This window comes from Poecilia mexicana, unplaced genomic scaffold, assembly GCF_051168715.1.
Source record: "Poecilia mexicana isolate PSO_F unplaced genomic scaffold, ASM5116871v1 scaffold_18, whole genome shotgun sequence".
Taxonomy (NCBI): Eukaryota; Metazoa; Chordata; class Actinopteri; order Cyprinodontiformes; family Poeciliidae; genus Poecilia; species Poecilia mexicana.
Window position 1 is genome coordinate 22332471 of NW_028263387.1, and position 20172 is coordinate 22352642.

The following is a 20172-nucleotide window of genomic DNA, read 5'->3' on the forward strand; positions in this document are numbered from 1 at the left end:
CACTGAGCTCCTGTTCAGCGGACCGCCAGGTTCATCCAAGAGTTCATCAGGATCAGGAAACTTCACCCTGACATGGACACCAATTGACAGTGACAGAGGACTGAACAAAACTCTCTGCTTTGTTGTCCAAGCAAAGTTAGAGTCTTATTAATTTACTGTTTAGCTTTTTCTTTTCTCTGTTATTTTCTTTCCATAGAAGCTACTGACATCTGGCCTGACATTTTATTTGGTCTGATTCTTTGCTGGAGGACATCAGCTGTGATAATCCTGCTGTCTAATAATCAATCTCCCTCTAACATTTTACTTTCCTGAACATCAAAAATAATCCTAAATCACCTAATTCATCTGTTCCTTCTGGCTCAATACAGATTGTGTATTGTCTACCTGTATTAAGCCAGGCTCTGGTTCTGGTTCTGCTGGAGATTTCTTCCTGTGATAGGGGAGTTTTTCCCATCTACTGTTGCTATGTGCCTGCTCGGCATGAGGGATTGCTGCAGAGTCAATGATACAAGAGCTACGTGCTCATCCTGCAGGAGTGAATGTTGCAACTCAATGACTTGATGTGATCTGCTGGGTTTCCTTACATAGAACATTTTTAATCTAATTTGAATAATTAATTCTTATTTGAAGTCATAATAAAACAAAGATGTTTAAAACGGGGCGGTAGTGATTGTTGGGTTCATCACAGCAGAATCATAATCTCATTTTCAGAAATCCTGCACTTCTGGCACTGATATTTGCTTTATATCAGCTTAATACTGAGTTTGTACAAAGTGTTGTTTAAAGTCTTCATTAGACTGAATTGTCTGCTTATTTTATGAATAGTTTTATATCTAAGCTGTTACTTTATTTACCTCCTCAGCTCGTCTGGCTCTGTGTACCAGTCTGACCTTCGGTGCGTCTTTGTGACGGCTGGAGAAAGTGAGTGGAAATCTCTGCTTTGGTCTTCAGTTTGAAGTCAGTCTGCTTTTTCTTGATCTGATAATGTCACCGCCAACCTGCTGCTCCATCCACAGGTCCAACAACTGTTTCCCCTCCGACTACGACTACAACCAACCAACCCACCACAACAACTGAACCTCCTACAGCCTCCATCCCAAACTCAACCCCAGACCCAGGACCATGTAAGTGTGACTGAAGTTCATGAATAAATGTAAACTGTTAGCAGACGCCTTTCATTATCAGCCTTAGGGGTCTTTTTATTTTCTCCTTTTATCCCTTGGACTTACAAAAATATGCTAACAAATTGCCATAAAAATATTATGTACTAACAGGTATATTTTGTGAGGAAAAATGGTATAAAAAACAAAACAGTGATAATTACATTTTAGTAAATAGATTGTTCCACCTTTTCCCCCAGGATCTAAAAAATGTTCCCGTCTACATTTTATTTAGCTTTATGATAGTTTTTTTTTTTTACTAGTTTTATAAATGTCATTCTGACCTTCAGTCCTCTCCATTCAAAACATACGATTCAATACTATTATGATATAAAAAAACTATGAAAAAATAACTTAGAGACAATAGACAAAATACATTCATCTAGTGAATCAGTTTTAAAGGAGACTTAAGGAGGGAAAATGTGAAAACCTAAAATTCAAACCAGAATATGTGACCTTATTGGTTCATTATCCTGTGTTAAATAGTAATAATGACTCTCTGTGCTTCCAGATTATGTTTTGGCTCTGAATGCAAAGCTCTCCACCTCACTATCACTGGAGTCTGACTCCTCAACCATCATGAACCTGGTCAGTAACCTTGTTGACGTCAGTGTTAAAGACAACAATGTGGTTCGTTCCAGTCTAGCAGGTTTAGTGAGAGTTTTGTTTCTGATTTGAGGGAAACTTTACCCGTTTATCGTGGTTAAAAAAAAACAGCTCTTGATTTATTAGTTGATCTGCATCATCTATGATCACGAGCTTTCAGTGGAGTCTGAAAGAATGAGATGGTGGGAAACCCTTAAACAAAGATGGCTGACAATGTGGCAAAGTACTTGCATTCAAGGAGAAAAGCATTATCACAATTGTCATTACACACGCACGCACACACACACACACACACACACACCCCCACACACACCCACACAAACACACACACACACACACACAGATATCCTAGACAATGCTGAGTAGACACATTTTGAGCCTCCCTATTGAGGCTGCAACACCAGATAAGAGGAAAAAATGGATGGATCTTTAAAGGATTTGTAAACCTGATTCAAAGCTCAACTCTGATTTTTACCATAAAACTGTGGTTTAGTTTTGTTCTGTGTGACTTATTGATTATATAATATATAACTGATTTCATGTTTTTTCCTCTCCAGATCAAAGAGGAGCTGAGAAGACAAGGACTGCCTTCTGACATAATAGTAAAGCTGCTCAGCAGTGGCGCAGTGAGAGCTACAACTCCCGCCCCCTAGTGGCTAAAAATGAGAACAAGTCTGATCCTCCCAGGGAAATGTGTTTTCTATAACCACTCATCTTTCTTTCTTCATCTATCATGGGGTAAAACTTATTTTAATTAATGCAAATGAAAAGTTAATATTGTTGTCTTGAATGTGAACAAATACTGTAAAGTCAAAATGTTCTTCAGCATATAATTTCTAATTGTTTGTCAATAAAAGCAAACAGAATAAATCAGAATAATAAACAGAATAAAATCATATGGTACAACTGTTTCTTGGACAAATAACATCAAGTCTTTTAAAACAGACCTGAATGATCTTTCACAGTGTTTATGTCTCTGAATCCCAGACTCATTTCATGATGGTAAAATAAAGTTTTTCTGCTTTCCTTGCAGTAAAAGGCTCTTTGTTTTTACTCTGGGGATGGTTCTTGATTTTTATTTGCCAGATACATCCTGTCATGATGGAAAAGCTGAAGAGGTGAAAATTGAAGAGCTGTGGTTTTAAATAAACCAAAGGTATACAAGTCAACATTATTATAAAGATACTGAAGAGTTGGATTCTACTCTAAAGTTCACATACGCTTATAAGATGTGGGGCTTTAAATAATCATTGGATTTATTCCTTTTTGTATGGTTGTGTCTTAATAATTTACTGAAGCCATTGATGTGTTCATCAACCAGAACCTTCATGATGTGCAGGCAGTCTGGGTCTCTCTGCTGAGGCTGCTGACCTCGTGATCCAGCCTCAGCTGAGCATAAGAAAACAGATGGATGGATGAAATTCATGTTTTTAATAATCAAACATTGTACCATGTAACAAAGGCAGATACTCTGTGTGCTGGTTTCCAATGGATGACACTAAATATTGAGCTGTTGGTATAAATATCAGCTGGAAGAGATCAATATTTTTTATAAAAGAAGCTGTTTGAGTTTTAAATCTGTTCATCCTGAAAATCTTCTCCCTGATGTTAGATTTGTATTTCTAGCCTCATAAGTCCCTGCGTCCTCATACGGGGACAACAATGCACTGAATGAAAAACTCAGGCCTCAGGAGGCTGAGCAAAGGTTTTGTGACTTTTGCATGTACTACAAATTGTCATGCAGATTTTGCACTTCTGAATGTAAACGTTCAGCTATCAGATATTTTCATCATTACCTTTTAGCCTTCAGGCCAACTATACCAATGCATACCAGTAAACCATTCATGAATGGAGCAGTGGGTGTGGACCAGAGGCTGTCTGTGGAAGAATAACTTCTTTTGACGCTGATAACTTTCAGTCTCTCTCTGAAACCTTCACTCTGTCATCATGCTGCCGTCTGTGTTGCTGCTGCTGCTCCTCAGCGGAGCTGAAGCTGCTTATTTTGGCGTCGTCTTCAGCTACTCTGTTGGAGACATTCAGCCAGCCGGATACCCAGTAAGTTGAGCTCCTTTATAAAATATCACACTTGGTTTTTTCAGAGAGTGTACTCAACAGCTCCTCACTGAAATTTCACAGGCAACCACTAACTTCAAGGTGAGCTTCAGCTCTTGTGAAGAGTTCGACCTTTGGCTTTGTAATGGAAACTGCAGCGGGTTCTCAGTTTATCCACTTGATGAAAGAGGAGGTGAATGGTGTCAGACAGCCTACACTGTGTCTGTTCTAGTTACATTCCTGTCAACGTTGGATACTCCGTAAGTCCACTTCAACATTAATGGAAATATAATTTTGCCATGTTCAGATTAAAACTGAGGACTGGAAACAGAACAGCTTGGATTGGATTTGGAAAACCTGACATAATCAGCTGATGATCTAGTTTTGTTGGTCTTTGGAGATTTGGTCTTGCTGCATTATTTTCTCATTATCATCTACTGAAGGTTTGATGCTACAAACTGGACAGAAAACAGAAATGGGATTGAACTGTCGGCAGCTACGCTGCTCATTGAAATGAGAAACCGCTCTGACATCAACAAGCCAAACTCTTCACCCCAAACCACCATCATCCCTCTGCTGAGGTAATTCTGTTCATCATTTTAAATATTTTATCTACAAACAGCTTTTTACTGACAGCAAAATAATTAGAAAACTGTTGTTTGTTTTTTATTCTTAATCAACATTTGCAGATGAAACTCTGCAAATCAGAAGCAAAAGATAATCAACATAATAAAAACTGGACAGTTATTCCTGTTTTACAAAATCTGTTGCATATGTTGGTGTGTTGATGGGATAATTCAGATGTTGTTCTTCAAAGTGAACATTGTTAACCTGTCAGATGTATCAGTATAAAACTAAAAATCAGTAAGTGGTTTCTGTGGAGCGAGTTCATCTTTAGGAAACTGAACTGAAAGTATTCTGGAGGTTCTTAGAAATAAAATTGTTGTGCTGAAGAAACCTTGGAGAACCAGTCAGACGGGTTTAAATTATGACAGAAACACCTGGAGGGACTGACAGAGGAGTGGTTGAGATGTTTCTTTTCTCTCAGAGTTCCTTCAAACTGTCAGAGGAACATCAACCTGTTGGTCTCTGACCCGGATGGAGACGATGTTAGATGCAGATATGCAGCTGATCCAGAGTGCATCACCTGCACTCCTCCGTCTGTCCTCAGCGTCTCATCAGTGAGTATAAATGTTATTAAATTTGCAGTCAGTAACACTAAATAGTCTGGATTTTACTACTTTTTCATTAAATGTGACCACAGAGTGAAAGAGTAACAGGTTATTACATAATTATTTATGATGCTCTAAACCTTAGTGAAAAGTGATTCTCAATTTGAAGTTAAGATCATAGATTTTGAAAAATGACAATAATCATCTGATTCAGTTTTAATTTGGACCTTTTTTCTTCTCTCTTCTCTTCCAGTCTTGTTCTCTGTCATTCAGTCCCACTAACAGCAGTGATGAAGGTCCGTATGCGGTTCAGATGGTTCTGGAGGATTTTACCGGGCAGACCATCATTCTGACTAACGGCAACAATTCACAGGAGGTGAAACCTCAGAATGACGCCATCAGCAAGATCCCTGTTCAGTTTGTTTTCAAAGGTAAAATAAACTCTGAACCCAAGAAGAGCCGAGCAGGATTGGAAAAATCTGCTTCTGTTCTGCGTATTTTAGATCTGAAGCATCAGTAACTACAGATTTCACAAAATATACAAGACGGGATGTAGGAGAGATAAATACAACCAGGTGGATAAATATCTGGTCAGAGTGAATATTCATCTATCAACTAACCGCTTCAGGTTGTTTGACCAAATTGACCAGTTCCTTTCAGCTTGAATTAATTAGTTCCTTGTTATTTTCTTCCAGTGGATCCTGCAGCTCCGTCCTGCACAGCAGGTGAATATCTGCCCAGGTTTCTGCCTCCAACTCCTGAACATGGAGCTCAGATCTACACCGACATTAACCAGGCTGTGGAAATCAGCGTCAGAGCAGAAGCTACCCAGGCTGAGTGAGTCTGGAGTTTAGGCTAACCTCATGTATTAAATAACTCCAATCAAGTTTAAAAATGGCACTGATGTCTTTGCAGGTTGGAAAAAATTGGAAATATAAATGTAATAAACTGTTTATCTCCTGTTCATTGAAGGACCACTGAGCTCCTGTTCAGCGGACCAACAGGTGTAACCAAGAGCTCATCAGGGTCAGGAAACTTCAGCCTGACATGGACGCCATCGGCCGGTGATGGAGGACTGAACCAAACTCTCTGCTTCGTTGTCCAAGCAAAGTTAGTGTCTTTTCTTATTAATGCATAGAAAAAAAGCTTAAACTCTTAATATTGTTCAGCTTATTGAACTGGGGTTGGTTCACAATAAATGTTTGCTCATTTAAGAATGAAAATATGTTTCATATTTGTCAGCAAATAGGAGTGAAACCAAAATTAAAGACAAGTATGTTTATATAGCACAATTAGCAAAAATGTTTTCCGTTCTCATTTTAAGGAACCAACAATTTCTGCACACCTCAAGTTTTCAGGAGCATAAAAACTAAAAGCCGCTTCGTCTTGTTTACTTTGGTTCTTATTACTATTCAGATCTCCTAACACCAAACGGCTCTGCATGGTCAATTATTGAGAAAGTCCAAAATCATTTAGTGCTTTATGGATGAATGTCAGAATTTTAAAGGAGTGAGGAAACTATAGATTCATCATCTTTTCTAAAAACTAGCATCTTTTGTTGTATATCTGCTTTTTTACTGTTTGTATAATCAACCTTTTTAATATGTTGTTAAACTGAATCAATGGGTAACAGTTTAATATCTAAGCTGTTTCTCTAATTTCCTCCTCAGCTCCTCCGGCTCTGTGTACCAGTCTGACCTTCGATGCGTCTTTGTGACGACTGGGAGCAGTGAGTGGAAACCTCAGCTTTTCCTTTCAGCTTAAATTCAACATTTTCCTGAAGTGATGATGTTGATCTGCTGCCTAATCCACAGGTCCAACAACCGTTTCCCCTCCGACTGCAGCGACACCCCTACCAACGACGTTTCCATTCATGACAATCCTACCTCCATTCACAACTCCACAAACTACAACTACAACCTTTCCAACTACAACTTCACCTCCACAAACTACACCTGCACCAACTACAACTACACCTCCACAAACTACAACTACACCTCCGCAAACTACAACTACACCTCCGCAAACTACAACTACACCTCCACAAACTACACCTCCACAAACTACACCTCCACAAACTACAACTACACCTCCACAAACTACAACTACACCTCCACAAACTACACCTCCACAAACTACACCTCCACAAACTACACCTCCACAAACTACAACTACACCTCCACAAACTACACCTCCACAAACTACACCTCCACAAACTACAACTACACCTCCACAAACTACAACTGCACCTTTTCAAACTACAACTGCACCTTTTCCAACTACAACTACACCTCCACAAACTACACCTCCACAAACTACACCTCCACAAACTACAACTACACCTCCGCAAACTACAACTACACCTCCACAAACTACACCTCCACAAACTACACCTCCACAAACTACAACTACACCTCCACAAACTACAACTGCACTTCCTCCAACTACGATTGTGCTCCCACCAACTACCAACCAACCCGCTGCAACATCTGCACCAGGGCCATGTAAGTGTCACCAAACCTGGTAGATCTGTAGTTTCTCTGCGTCTCTTGGACGTTCACAGATTTATAGATTGCTGTAGAAAAGTTATGTACCAACATGTCTTTTCTTTAGGAGCAACATTTATGGTTACATTCTTCTTCTTCTTCATGAAGTGCTCTGTCTTTGTCCCTGGAACTTAAAAAAAGCCTTTTCAAAGTTTCCATCCACATTTTGTTTGACAGTAAAATATTCATCATCAACTGCGATGCTGCATCCTGAGCAGCATCTTCTCTCCATCATTACACAGCACTTTGAGTTTCTGTTTACTTTACAAAAAGGAGGAGAAAAGGGGGAGGAGCTGCCAGTTACTGGTTGCTATGGTAATAATAATAATAATAATAATAATAATAATAATAATAATAATAATAATAATAATAATAATAATAATAATAATAATAATAATAATACATTATTTGACAGTAAGCTTTTTTTTCAGTTTCTGTGACTATAGTGAAAAATGATCATTACTATCACTATTAACTTTAGGGAAATAATGAATAATGACATTTATAAAACATATTTAATGAGTTTAAACTCCAGGAAAACAGAAACTAAATTGCATTTCAACAAAATGGAGTTTAAATGGGAACTAATGGACAGAGGGACACTTGTCTTTGGTTTAAAAGGAATATTAAAAATGTAAATGGGGGAAAAGATGACAAAAAACCTCAAACTCATCCCAGAATACATGATCAATTATCCTTATTGATTAATGATCCTTATTGATCAATTATCCTTATTGATCAATGATCCTTATTGATCAATTATCCTTATTGATTAATGATCCTTATTGATTAATGATCCTGTTTTAAGTAGTAATGCTGACTCTGTGCTTCTTCTAGATTATGTTTTGGCTCTGAATGTAAAGATTTCCACTTCACTGTCACTGGAGACTGACTCTGCCACCATCACCAACCTGGTCAGTAACTAATGATAATCAGTTTCATCCTGGTCTGCTTTGTTTTTCCTTTGTGCATTGCTATTCTTCCTAGACAAAATGTTACTTTAACTTAGGGAACTGTGTTTTGCTGTGCAGATCAAAGATGAGCTGGAAAGACAGGGGCTGCCTCCAGATCTGACGTTAAAGCTGCTGAGTGACGGAGTGGTGAAGGCAACAGCCTGAATCTGAGCCTCAGTGTGGTTAGAAACAGAGTTTTCTTCACTTTTCATCAGATTCACGTGGTTATACTTACTTTAATGAACCACAATGACAAGTTACTATCCTTTTGCTGAATGTGAACAAATACTGTAAAGCCACAATACCCTAATATTTCCAGTTGTTTACCAATTTAAAGATGTATAATATCGCTGTCCTTTGCCCTTTAAGAAGACAGGTTTTGGATAAAATCCAGTTTCCAGAAGAACTTAGAAACATAACCAAAAACCTTCCATGTCATTTAGGATCCCAGACTCACTTCTTGATGCTAAAATCAGGCTTTTCTGTATTCCTTACATATTTTTGCTGACGGCTTTAACTTTCTGTTTTTGTGCAGAATGAAGTTTTGTTAAAAGTATTTCATGCAGATACAGTCTGTCACGGTAAAAAAAGAAACATGAAAAGCTGAAGGTGAAAATGTGTGGTTATGAATCCTCCAAATGAAAGTAAAATATGAAATGCTGATGAGTTTTGTTCAACTCAGAAGTTTCACTGTCAGCATGAAGGTGAAGAATTAGAAGCTTTACATAATTATTTGATATATTCCCTCTTGCATTGCTGTGTTTTTATGCAGCAGCTGCTTTTTTGTTTTCCTTATGTTTAGACAAAGTTTATGATCAAAACATGATGAGTTTCAGAGTAATCCTTCAAAGTCTGTATCAAATTATGGCTTCTTCTGAGTAATAAAATAGATTTTCTTGTATTCGTGGGAAAAAAAAGAAATAAAAAGATGTAAAATCTGTCCCTGTTCAGATAACGTTTTATCTTTTGAAGTAATTCCTGTTAAGGAAAAAAAAGAGGAAATCTTCCCCACATAAAGTTTATGCAATAAAACCAAGAGGCCAAACTAAGGCTGTGTCTGTCTGAGCTGATCAGGCTCTGCTGGTCCATTCATGCAGGTGTGAACGGAGGTGAAGTGATGAATGTGACCCAGGAACAGGTCAGACTGTGTGACTCATTATGCCGACAACAACAGAGACAAACAGAAACCTGTTCTGAGAAATGTAGCAGTTAAGATAGACGACGTCGGCAGAAAGAAAAGGAGAAGCAGAAGAAACTCAAATTCACCAAGAAACAAATAATTAATCAACAGGTTTAATTTGTGCAGCCCATTTCAGAAACAGGCAGTTCAAAGTCATAAAAATACAAAATATAGTCATAAAAGACACAGTGAACAATTTTATCCTCATTATTGCACATGAGAATGTTGGTCAATGTTTAATTTTTTAATATTCAAAATCGACTCTAAACAGCTGGAACTCAGTGTTTCAGCTGTTTGGCAGTTTTCTGGAAGTTTGCTCCAGATTTATGGTTCTCCATGTTTGGTTCTGGTTACCAGGACCAGAACCAGAACCAGAACCAAACCAGAACCAGAACAAGAACCAGACCAGAACCAGAACTAGAACCAGACCAGAACCAGACCAGAACCAGAACTAGAACCAGACCAGAACCAGACCAGAACCAGAACTAGGACCAGAACCAGACCAGGACCAGGACCAGAACCAGGGGGTTTATAAACTAACAATATTTTAAAGTCTGTCACTACAGTGAACTGTGAAAAACACCTGCAAAATAAATATATAAATCATAAACATAAAACACAAACAGAAATCTTGTGCGTACATCAGTTTAAATTACGTCCCCATGTTGAGTTAAATTCCTGTGTAATTAGTTTTTACTGTATTTCAACACCTTCTGCCCCAAAGACGCAGCAGACGGCGACGTTTCCTCATCCCAGGAAAGTCGGTTTCCTTTGTGTGACTTAATCCTGCAGTAACTGTGATGCTTAGCAGACAAAGAGGGGAGGAGTGGGAGTCTCTTCAGGCATGAAGCCTTTTGTTTCTAACAACATCCAGTCTGAGCTGCATAGAGGCTTCGATTCAGTCGACATGTTGTCCTCTGTGCTGCTGCTGCTGCTGCTGATCAGCGGCTCTCAGGCTGATTATTATGGCTTCGTCTACAGCTCCTCCACTAAAGACCTCCAGGCGGGTGGATTCCCGGTGAGCTCAAACATTTTACAGCTTTTTCCATCCTTTTGTATTTTATTAATCTGCCCTACTTTCAATCCGCAGACCGTGGCTCGCTACCTGTACAGCTTCAGCACGTGTGCAGAGGTTGACGCTCAGGTTTGTGGAAACAGCTGCAGTTTTTCAGAGATAATCTTGAACAAAATCCAGGAAATCAGCGGCGAATGGTGTCAGAAGGAAAGGCTGGTCAGCAGCGTGAACAATGGGAGCCAGCTGAGTCAGTCTGGGTGAGTTCAGCTCAGAGTAACTCAGAAATAAACTCAGAACTGATCAACAGAAAGATTTTAATCAGTTTTCTGCTCAATTACATTTACTTGAGAAACTGTTTTGAAAGAAATACTTTTAGGAGTATTTTGTACTTTTTACCTTTATTTGAGTAATTTTATTATGAAGTATCTCTACTGTTACATGAGTGAATTTCTGGATTTTCTCTCCACTGAATGAAAAACAAACATGTTTTAACGAGAAACTCACCAGACTCAGACACTCACCTGCAGTTTTGATCAAAGTTTCATAAGTTTTTCATTAAAAGAAACTGATTTGGAAAAAATATTTTATTTTTTGTTACTTACATGAATTATTGCCATTTTCGTCCTGAAAATAGCAAATTTTCCACTTCACTTTATATTTTGGTTCATCCGATGACGTAATTTTTAAATATTAAATTACTGATAATTTGATCAGCTATTCAGTACTTGAGACTTTTTACCAAATACTTTTTTACTCTAGCTTCAGTCATTTATTGGATGGATCCTTTGTACCTTTAATGTCTGCGTGCTTCTGCTACTTGAGTACATTTTTTAGGTTCTCTGACACCCAGTTACATCTGAAAACTTTCTAATTTGTCCCTCTGTAGGTTTTCCGGTGGAAACTGGACAGACAACAGGAACGGGGTTGTCTCGTTCAGAGTCCAAATGCAGGACGAGAAAGGAATCCGCTCCGACACCGGCAGACCCAACACATCTCCACTGACCACAGTCCTTCCTGTTCTGAGGTGGTTCCTCTTTTTCCCTTCTTGATATTCACGTCAAATATCATCATTAAACCTCTGATTACGTCTAAATCAGTTTTATCTTAACAGAAATATTCACATACAAAAAACAACATGAAAAGTTAGTACTAAGGCATTTTACTGCGTATTTTGGTACTTTAGTATTTCCTTTCACATATAGGGACAAAACAACATTCCCGCTTTGCTAAAGATTTTTTTTTAAAATACGCACAAGGAAATGTTTTATGACATAAATGGAGGAGAGAATGGGTTCTGTTAGTGTAAGTCCCATGGCTGAGTGTTTCCTTAAAGGATAAAATGCTTTTCAGGAGGCTGAAACAAAACAATGTGGAGGAAAGAAATGCAGAAGAACTGATCAGTCAAGATACTTGAACTAGGACACAGCATTTTTCTTTTAAACTGAGATCAAACTGAGGGTTTTTCTGCACTGACAGGATCAAAATGTGGGTGTAAAACATTTGTTGGCTTTGTTGTCGCAGAGTTCCTTCCAACTGTCAGAGAAACTTCAGCTTGTTGGCATTTGACCCAGATGGAGATGAAATAAGATGCAGAGATGCACAAAATGCATCCGAGTGTGACGTCTGCACAGCGGCACCTGTCCTCCACCTCTCACCCGTAAGTAACACCTGGATCAGGTCTGGAGTTAAAGAACAGATCACTAAACAAGTCTGACTCACTCAGGTAAAACTGATCAACCAACCAAACCCTACATGAGGTTTTCAATGGGCTCCGAGTTTTTTCCAGAGCTGTAAACTTGACTCAGCTGAACACTGTGAAACCCAAACGGCTGATCTTTTCCCACATGCATGTATTCACTCTGTGGAGTCGGGAGCTCATCAAACTTTCCAGCATCCTTTTCAGATTGAGAGAAGTAAAATGATTTGTTACAGGAAAACTGTTGTTTGACTGAAATCTGCATCATCTCACAGAATCAGTTCGCCTCGGTGTGTTCGACCTTGAGGGCTCCAGATGGTGTAAACACTTTGCAGTGATTTTAGTTGAGACCCCTTCGTCTCTTTCTGCTTTCTTGCAGTCGTGTGCTCTGACCTTCAGCCCCACCAGCAGCAGTAATGAAGGGTCGTACGCCGTGCAGCTCATGATGGAGGACGTTGCTGTTCAGACCATCACCTTGACTCAAGCAAACGGTGGAACGTCACAGAGGAACGCAGGAGACGTCCTCAACAAGATACCCGTCCAGTTTGTTTTCAAAGGTACGATGTTAAACTCTTTTACCACAAGTCTTCCTAGTTCACCGTAATGAGATGGGTGGTGTTGTAAGCCATATGAATAAGTCTACTTTTTAAGTTCTTTGCAGATTTTGAAAGTGTAGATTCTAAGTTTTTCTATAATGGAAAACATGGTAATAAAAAAATAAGTTCTCTACTACAAGCATATTTGTAATTTAGAATCATAGTAAAAGGAAGATGGACTTGAACTGCTTTGGCAGTCAAAGAAAGACGTAAATAATCATTTTATTTCCGGTGCTTAGATGCAGCTAGTCAGCGTGGGGTGCAGCGGCGTTGGCGGCATGCTACGTATTATAATAGTGTCCTTAAAACAGACGTTCGCCCTGAGAAACTGAAAAATATTCCTGCAGACATGAATTCGTCTGATCAGATAACTCATCCTGGTATCTTTAGCTTTTCTTTTGAGTGACTTACGCTAAGTATCCTTTGTTATTTTTAAGCACAATGCTTTGGTAAGCTAACTGTCAGCGTCACACTTTCAGCTCAACTAAACGGTCATTTACTGTACATGCAGTATGTCGAGGACCACTAGGGGGCACCAGGGTTTTGGGGGCCACAGTTTGAGAAAGACTGATCTACACTGACACACCAACACCTGAGGTGATTCTAATGATGCTCTTTACAAACTTGCTGCTTTTGTTGCAGTTGATCCTGTTGCACCGTCCTGCTCTGAAGGCGTCTATCTGCCCAGATTCCTGCCTCCGACTCCAGACAACGGGGCAAAACTCAGCACCTCCGTCAATCAGACCCTGGAAATCAGTGTCAGGGCCGAGGCAACGCAGTCTGAGTAAGAGAAAGCAAAACTTGTTTCAAAGAGGCTGAGCTAAACACAAACAAACCGGTAGAAAGAACTGGTTTCAGTTAGACGGGTTTGTTGAGACGGGACGGAGCTTAGAATGGAAACAAGGCGCAGGATTGAACTAGACTGTTTTCATTATTAGTCATTCAGCAGGTTTAGTTTCACTGCCAAGATGTAAAGTTCTGCACGGCGGTGCAGAAATCAGGTGTGTCCAAAGTGCGGCTCGGGGGCCGTTTGTGGAAAATGTAAAGTATTTATGTTTTTATAGCCCAGTTTTAACAAAGGGTAAAACCCAGTGGCTGCAGCAAAACCAACCACACCAGCTTTTATTCCTTCTTGAATTTGGCTAAAAATAGCAAATGTTTTGAAAGAAAGTGACCCACATCCTGTTTTTATTACTGAAAATAAATTTACTCAGTCGAGCCCAAGAGAAAATGAAAACTAGGTGTGTTTCTTCTAATACAGCAAACATGTCAAATTATAGTAGTAAAGCTCCACAAAAACTGAATTTTCCTTCAAATTTTCTTCCGGAAAATTTCATAGTTTTCTGGAAAATTTCAGAGATTAATCACAAAATTAATCACAAAGGGTTTTGGCAGAAATATAATCCTTGTTTTTATATCTACATCAGCCCAAATAAACCATTGCAAAAATTCCTTTCAAGTTTTGGACTAACAATAAATGTTACGTTACTTTATTTGCTTGATTTTAGGTTTGTTTGGCCCATGATTACTTTTTGCCCACTTGGCAAAAGGTTTGGATGCCCCTGACTTAAATTGTCTGTAGGTTTGTGTCTGTGATGTCCAGAATGTGCCCTGCCTCTCACCCAATGGCCGCTGGAAAAAAAATCACTGTCTCCAGTCTGCAACCCTACAAGCATAACTGTGTCTAGATGATGGATGGACCAAGGAGCCCATTTAAAATGTAAAGTTGTGTGAAAATTCTGTAAATATCCCTCTGATTCTGATTTTTGTGTCTGAAGGATCACTGAGCTTCTGTTCAGCGGCCCACACAACGTGATCAGGAGCGAATCAGGGCCAGGAGCCTTCACCCTGAGATGGACGCCGTCTGACTTCGAAGGCGGACTGAGCCATCCCATCTGTTTCGTCGTCCGGGCAAAGTCAGTATCCACTCTCATTAATGTTGTACTGTAACATGAAAGTCTGCAAAATCCAACCTCGATTCAATTCCAGACCTTGAATCCTTTGCTGCATTTCTGACCATTTCCTGTCTGATAGCTGTCAACTCACCAGAGCTAAAAAAAGATCTTAAAAAGAAAAGAAACTCTTTGTGGCAGAGAGTCAATAAGGGACAATCTCAGTAAAATATGCCTTCAAATTGTTGACAGACAATCCACAGTTTGGGATTTTCACAAATTTTTTGAATAGCAAAATATTCACAAGATGAGAGGAGAAGCAGTTTATCATCATCTCAGATGATTTCAGGTTGGATTCATCTCTATCGTTCGGCCGTCCAACATGTCTTCACTGAAGAAAGTTACCGAAAAGCTTTGAAACCAAATAAAAAAGCTAATAAATTTTATTTCTATAGCTCTTTAGATCACAAAAACACAAAAGTGAACAATTAAAACATAACATTTACTAATAAGACAGTAAAATCAGAAGTGCAGTTGGTCTCAAAGTATATTTTATCAAAGCTTTCATCATCATCATCATCATCAGTTTCTGTTATACCTATGAATTTTTTATGAAGACATCAGCGGTCACTACAACACACACAATTAAAACTCTGCAGGATGCTAGTAGGTCATCCTGTGTTTCAATAATCTTTGACATTGAACACTGTAATTAACTCTAAATACTCCAATTAATTACCTTTAAATTGTTACAGAACAACATGATGTCATTGATAAATTAAAGAATTAATATCGCTTGAATCATTTTAATTGTCTATTAATTGATTTACCTTTTATTTAATTAGGTAATAAGTACCTAATTAATATACGCATGACTTTTAGTCCTGGCTTTGCTCCAGCAGACACCAAATTAAAACTCCAAATCTCCTCCAACCGTTAAAAATATCAACTTTTGAAGGATTTATTATAGAATCTCTTTCAAAAGCTTGAAAAACTGTATTTAAACTGTTGCTAAAGTGTCTCTGACTTTCTCCCACAGCTTCTCCAGCTCTGTGTTCACCTCTGACCTTCGCTGCGTCGTTGTGACGGTTGGAAACGGTGAGTGGAAACCTTCAGCCTTTATCCCGTTTTTAATTTGCTGACATTTTTTCCTCAACTCCTCTGATTTTGTTTTGCTGATCTCATGTTTTGTCAGACTCGGCTGCAGCCGCAGCTACAACCGGACCCCCTTCCAGTACACCAACACCCTCAGTGAGCATAGCAACAGCCCGGCCGCCAACGACCAGCACCACATCCATCAGCACCTCTGCAAACCAAACAACACCTGATCCCGGACCATGTGAGTGTGAGAGTTTCCCTTTTACAGAGGAAGCTGTAGCTGGGGCGCTTCATCTGAAATAGGTTTTAATCGGAACTAAATTTGTGTCCTGATCTTCTAGATTATGTCATCGCCCTGAACGCAAAGATCTCGGCCGCCGCGTCTCTGATAAATGATAAGGAGACCCTCGCACAGCTGGTAACAGTCACAACTTCAGCTGGTTTTTATGGTTTTACCTTCTGTGATTTTATTTTCTCTACTGTTTCGGACGGATTTAGGCAGCAATAATGTGACTCTAAGTTCTAAGCATTAACTATTATCTACCGTTTTTGACGTTTGATTATTTTCTATGCTATCTTTTTTTTATTAGATCAGTCTTGTTTCTGTTTTTCTTTAGCTCAGTCCTTCTTAGTGTTTCTAGTTTTGTCTATTCCTTGTTACTCTAGTTTAATTGTTTCTTATGTCCATATATTTTTGTGAGTTTCATTTCCAATACCTGATTGTCCCCAATGTGTCTCTTCCTCCTTCTTTCCTCACCTGCAACTCATCAGCTCATCTGGTCTTTTGTTCATAATTCAACTTCCCAGCACTTAAGCACTTCATTTTCAGTCACTCCTTGCTGGTTCCTCGTGTTAAACCCAGTTACTGTCTGCATTCGTCCCTGGTTCCCTGCTGGCTTTTCCACTGGATTTATGTTTTTTGTTCTGCTATGACTTCCTGTGATTTTGTTTTAGTTTTTTGAAAAAGGTTCTCCATAATCTGTTTTATTAAACTTCTCTGCCATTCTGCATTTCAGTCCACCATCAAAGCACACATCATGACATTAACTGTGATCTATTAAGCTTTAAACACGTTTTAAATTTGTTCTGTGCACAAAAATAAATCAATAATGTTTATGATAATGCGCTGATTGTATCTCAGTTGAACTTTGTGTTTTCTGTTCCAGATTAAGGAAGAACTGATCAGCTATGGGCTGCCACCAACCATCAGCGTCAGGATCTTGAGCAGCGGTTCTTTGGAAGTAACAGCTGCCAGATAGCGGCGACTTCTTGCAGGAAAATGGTTTTTGTGACTCATTGATTCAGGATTTTATTTTTCATACGTTTGTAATCAACCACATTTATGAAGCTTTCTGCACAGGATGTTAAACATCAAAATATTCAATTTCATTTTCATTTTACATGGCTTAGCTGGAAATTAATGTTAACAGACTGAAGTAAGATGTGACATTATTTTGAATACAAAAAAAATGTTTGTTTTGCAATAAAATAAGTATTTAAAAGTTAATGCCAACAGATGTTTGGGGGTAAATACCAGCCTGGTGCCCTTTGTATTGTCTCAAACTTTTCTAGTTGAATGACATAAGAAAAAAATAATTAAAAATCATTTAAAATTAGCCAGAGAGAATCAGCAGAAAGATCCCAATAATCAATCACTGTCATAAACTGATCAGAATCAAAGTTCAAAGGAAATTAAGTCGACATTGTGGTGAAAACGGTGAAATATTGAATCCATATTTGTAATTTTATAATTGGTATTTATGCCTTTGTCATCACATTATCGGAAATAATTTAATATAATAGACGTCAAAAGCAGAAATGATCACTAAATGATCTAAAATCATGTCACAGAGGATTATAATTGGTCAATTAAGACAGAAAAGGAGAGTATAAACTAATGGGCGTAATGAAAGTCGAATGATTCAGAGTGTTTTTATTATGATTTACTGGTGCATAATAAACTATTGGTCCTCTTAAAATAATCACTTAATTGCTGATTACTTTGTCACTTATAAAAGCATTTCTACGGGCGTGAAGCAGCTGGTGAAAACCTGCAGAAGTCATTAGGCGAAAGGTGAAAGGTCAAAGGTGAAACACAACAACAGAAACAAGAAACACAGAATTACTGGAGAATAAATTACAACTCTGCTTTTTTCCCACCATCTTTGCCCTCAATGTGTTTCACAACTTTGCTAATTAAACTTTTTATACAAGTAGAAATGAAAAGTGAAGTTGTTGCAGATGAGTCATTATAATTATTAATTATAGTTGCATAATTTTATAAATCCGCTCAGACGTGACGATGAAACAGTTACATAATACTTGCATACTAGTTTTCCCAAATACTTTTCTTTACTCAGTATTCAAAAGTTTTAGTCTAATAAAAGTAGAAGTACTTCAACATGTTTTTACTCAAGTAAAAGTAAAAAGTATCTGACCAAGAAACTGAAAAAGTATTTGTTAAAAAGTCTGCTGAAGCACTGGGTAAATTATCAATCATGTAATATTTAAAAATGATATGATCAGACGGACCAAAATGTAAAGTCATTTTGGAAATGTTGGCATTTTAATGCCAAAAATGACAATAATCCATGTAAGTAACAAAAAACAACAAAATCAAGCACAAAAAAAAAATTCAAATCAGTTTCTTTCAATAAAAAAAAAGTTTGAAACTTTAACAAAAACTGCAGGTGTGTCTCTGGTGAGTTTTTGGTTAAAACATGTTTGTGCTTTGAGAAGAAAATCCAGAAATTTTACTCAAGTAAGAGAAGAAATACTTCATAATAAAAGTATTCAAGTAAAAATACTCCTAAAACTGGATTTTTTCAAAAAGGTTACTCAACTAATTGTAATTAATTAAATGTAACTAGTTTCTTCTTGTCATTGTTTAGATTCTTCATTTTTTCTGTGAACTTCAGTAATAAATATTTTTTTAAATAATTCTGCTTTTCTTCCATTTTGGCCACTTCAAACACATCTGATTATGGTTGACATAAGTGACAAAATATGGCCATTTAGATCGAAGTTTGGGTTTATTGGAGATGAAAATGTCAAAGTTTGATTGTTGGTTCACTCATTTAGGAAAAGAAACAAGTTTTTAAAGTTATTTCGTGTGAAACCCTCTGGTTGTTGCATAAACTGAATCTCATAATGTTTCCCTTTTTAAAAATGGACTTTTAACGTTTCAGACTTTGTGGAGTGAAATAAAAGCAGAAGAAAATCCATCTACAAATATAAAAACAAACATAATTAAAAGCTGGATGCCAACAAACAGCTGCTGGTATTCAGAAGAGATTCTGGTTTGGCAAAATTTAAGGTAAACAAGCATTTAATTACATCTTTTGTGTCTTCAAAGTCAAAGAGACATGCATGACTCTCTAGTGTCAAGACTTTGAAATGAAAAGTAAAAATCAAACTGAACCACAAAAGAAAAGTAGATATGATACATGTAAGCAGGTTTCAAGTAGTAAAGTCACAAAGAAAATGTGTTTATTTTGCAGAATATGCATCTGCTGCCATTTTGCTTCATGTGAAATAACAGGAAGTTAATGAGGTGTAACTCTGGAGGCTTGTTACGAGCTTTTCATTGCTGCAGGTAGGAAGAAAAATAAAGGAAATGTTTGGAAATCTTCCAGTGGGATTTTTTATTTATTTTGTCAGAGGCTGTTTTATATAACTAATGTAACAATTACTTCCTGTGTTTGTCAGAGGAGAGAACCAAAACATTGTGCTGAAGTAAGAGTTGGTCTACTTCCTCATATTTTACTCTGACTAAAGAGCAGCTGTTTAAAAATGACTAAGAGTCAAACTATGAGGCCTTCGTGAATCGGGTCACAGCCTGAACAGACTTTACAACCGTCACGGTTTCACCTGGCTGAACCGGTCAGGGCAGGATTCACAAAAAAAAGACAACTTCATCATTTTTCTTTTAATTCCTGTTTTCTTCTCCTCTGTGTCTATTTTAATATTAGCTTTGATAAACAGGACTGGTTTCTTGCATAATCGTCTGATTTTATCAGCAAATCAAACCTCATGTCTACCGAACCAGTCGGACTCCACTGCTTGTTCTGTTATGTAAAGTTTCTACGTTGAGTAAAACTGTCGATTCTCCAGGAGGACTGAATGTTGCAAATTTACTTAGATAGAAAATGTTTTAAACCAATCTGAATAAAAAGAACTTCACGACTTTATTGTTTCATAGTCAGG

The 20172-nt window shown here is 37.9% G+C and overlaps 2 protein-coding genes across 2 annotated transcripts; both read left to right on the plus strand.

Annotated features, from left to right (window-relative positions):
• Positions 1-3674: 3674 nt before the first annotated feature.
• Positions 3675-9429, plus strand: LOC106919243 (uncharacterized). The gene is made up of 11 exons (XM_088015266.1): positions 3675-3821; positions 3903-4078; positions 4262-4399; positions 4867-4999; positions 5244-5421; positions 5686-5827; positions 5963-6100; positions 6661-6719; positions 6805-7494; positions 8374-8450; positions 8568-9429. Exons 1-11 carry the CDS (start codon positions 3714-3716, stop codon positions 8652-8654), a joined length of 1926 nt encoding a protein of 641 aa, XP_087871392.1. The 5' UTR covers positions 3675-3713; the 3' UTR covers positions 8655-9429.
• A 1085-nt stretch (positions 9430-10514) lies between these two features.
• Positions 10515-19597, plus strand: LOC106919244 (uncharacterized). The gene is made up of 11 exons (XM_014989475.2): positions 10515-10687; positions 10760-10941; positions 11571-11708; positions 12206-12341; positions 12760-12937; positions 13619-13760; positions 14755-14892; positions 15908-15966; positions 16064-16207; positions 16308-16384; positions 17133-19597. The coding sequence occupies exons 1-11, from the start codon at positions 10577-10579 to the stop codon at positions 17223-17225; spliced, it is 1398 nt and encodes a 465-aa protein (XP_014844961.2). The 5' UTR covers positions 10515-10576; the 3' UTR covers positions 17226-19597.
• The last annotated feature ends 575 nt before the right edge of the window (positions 19598-20172 follow it).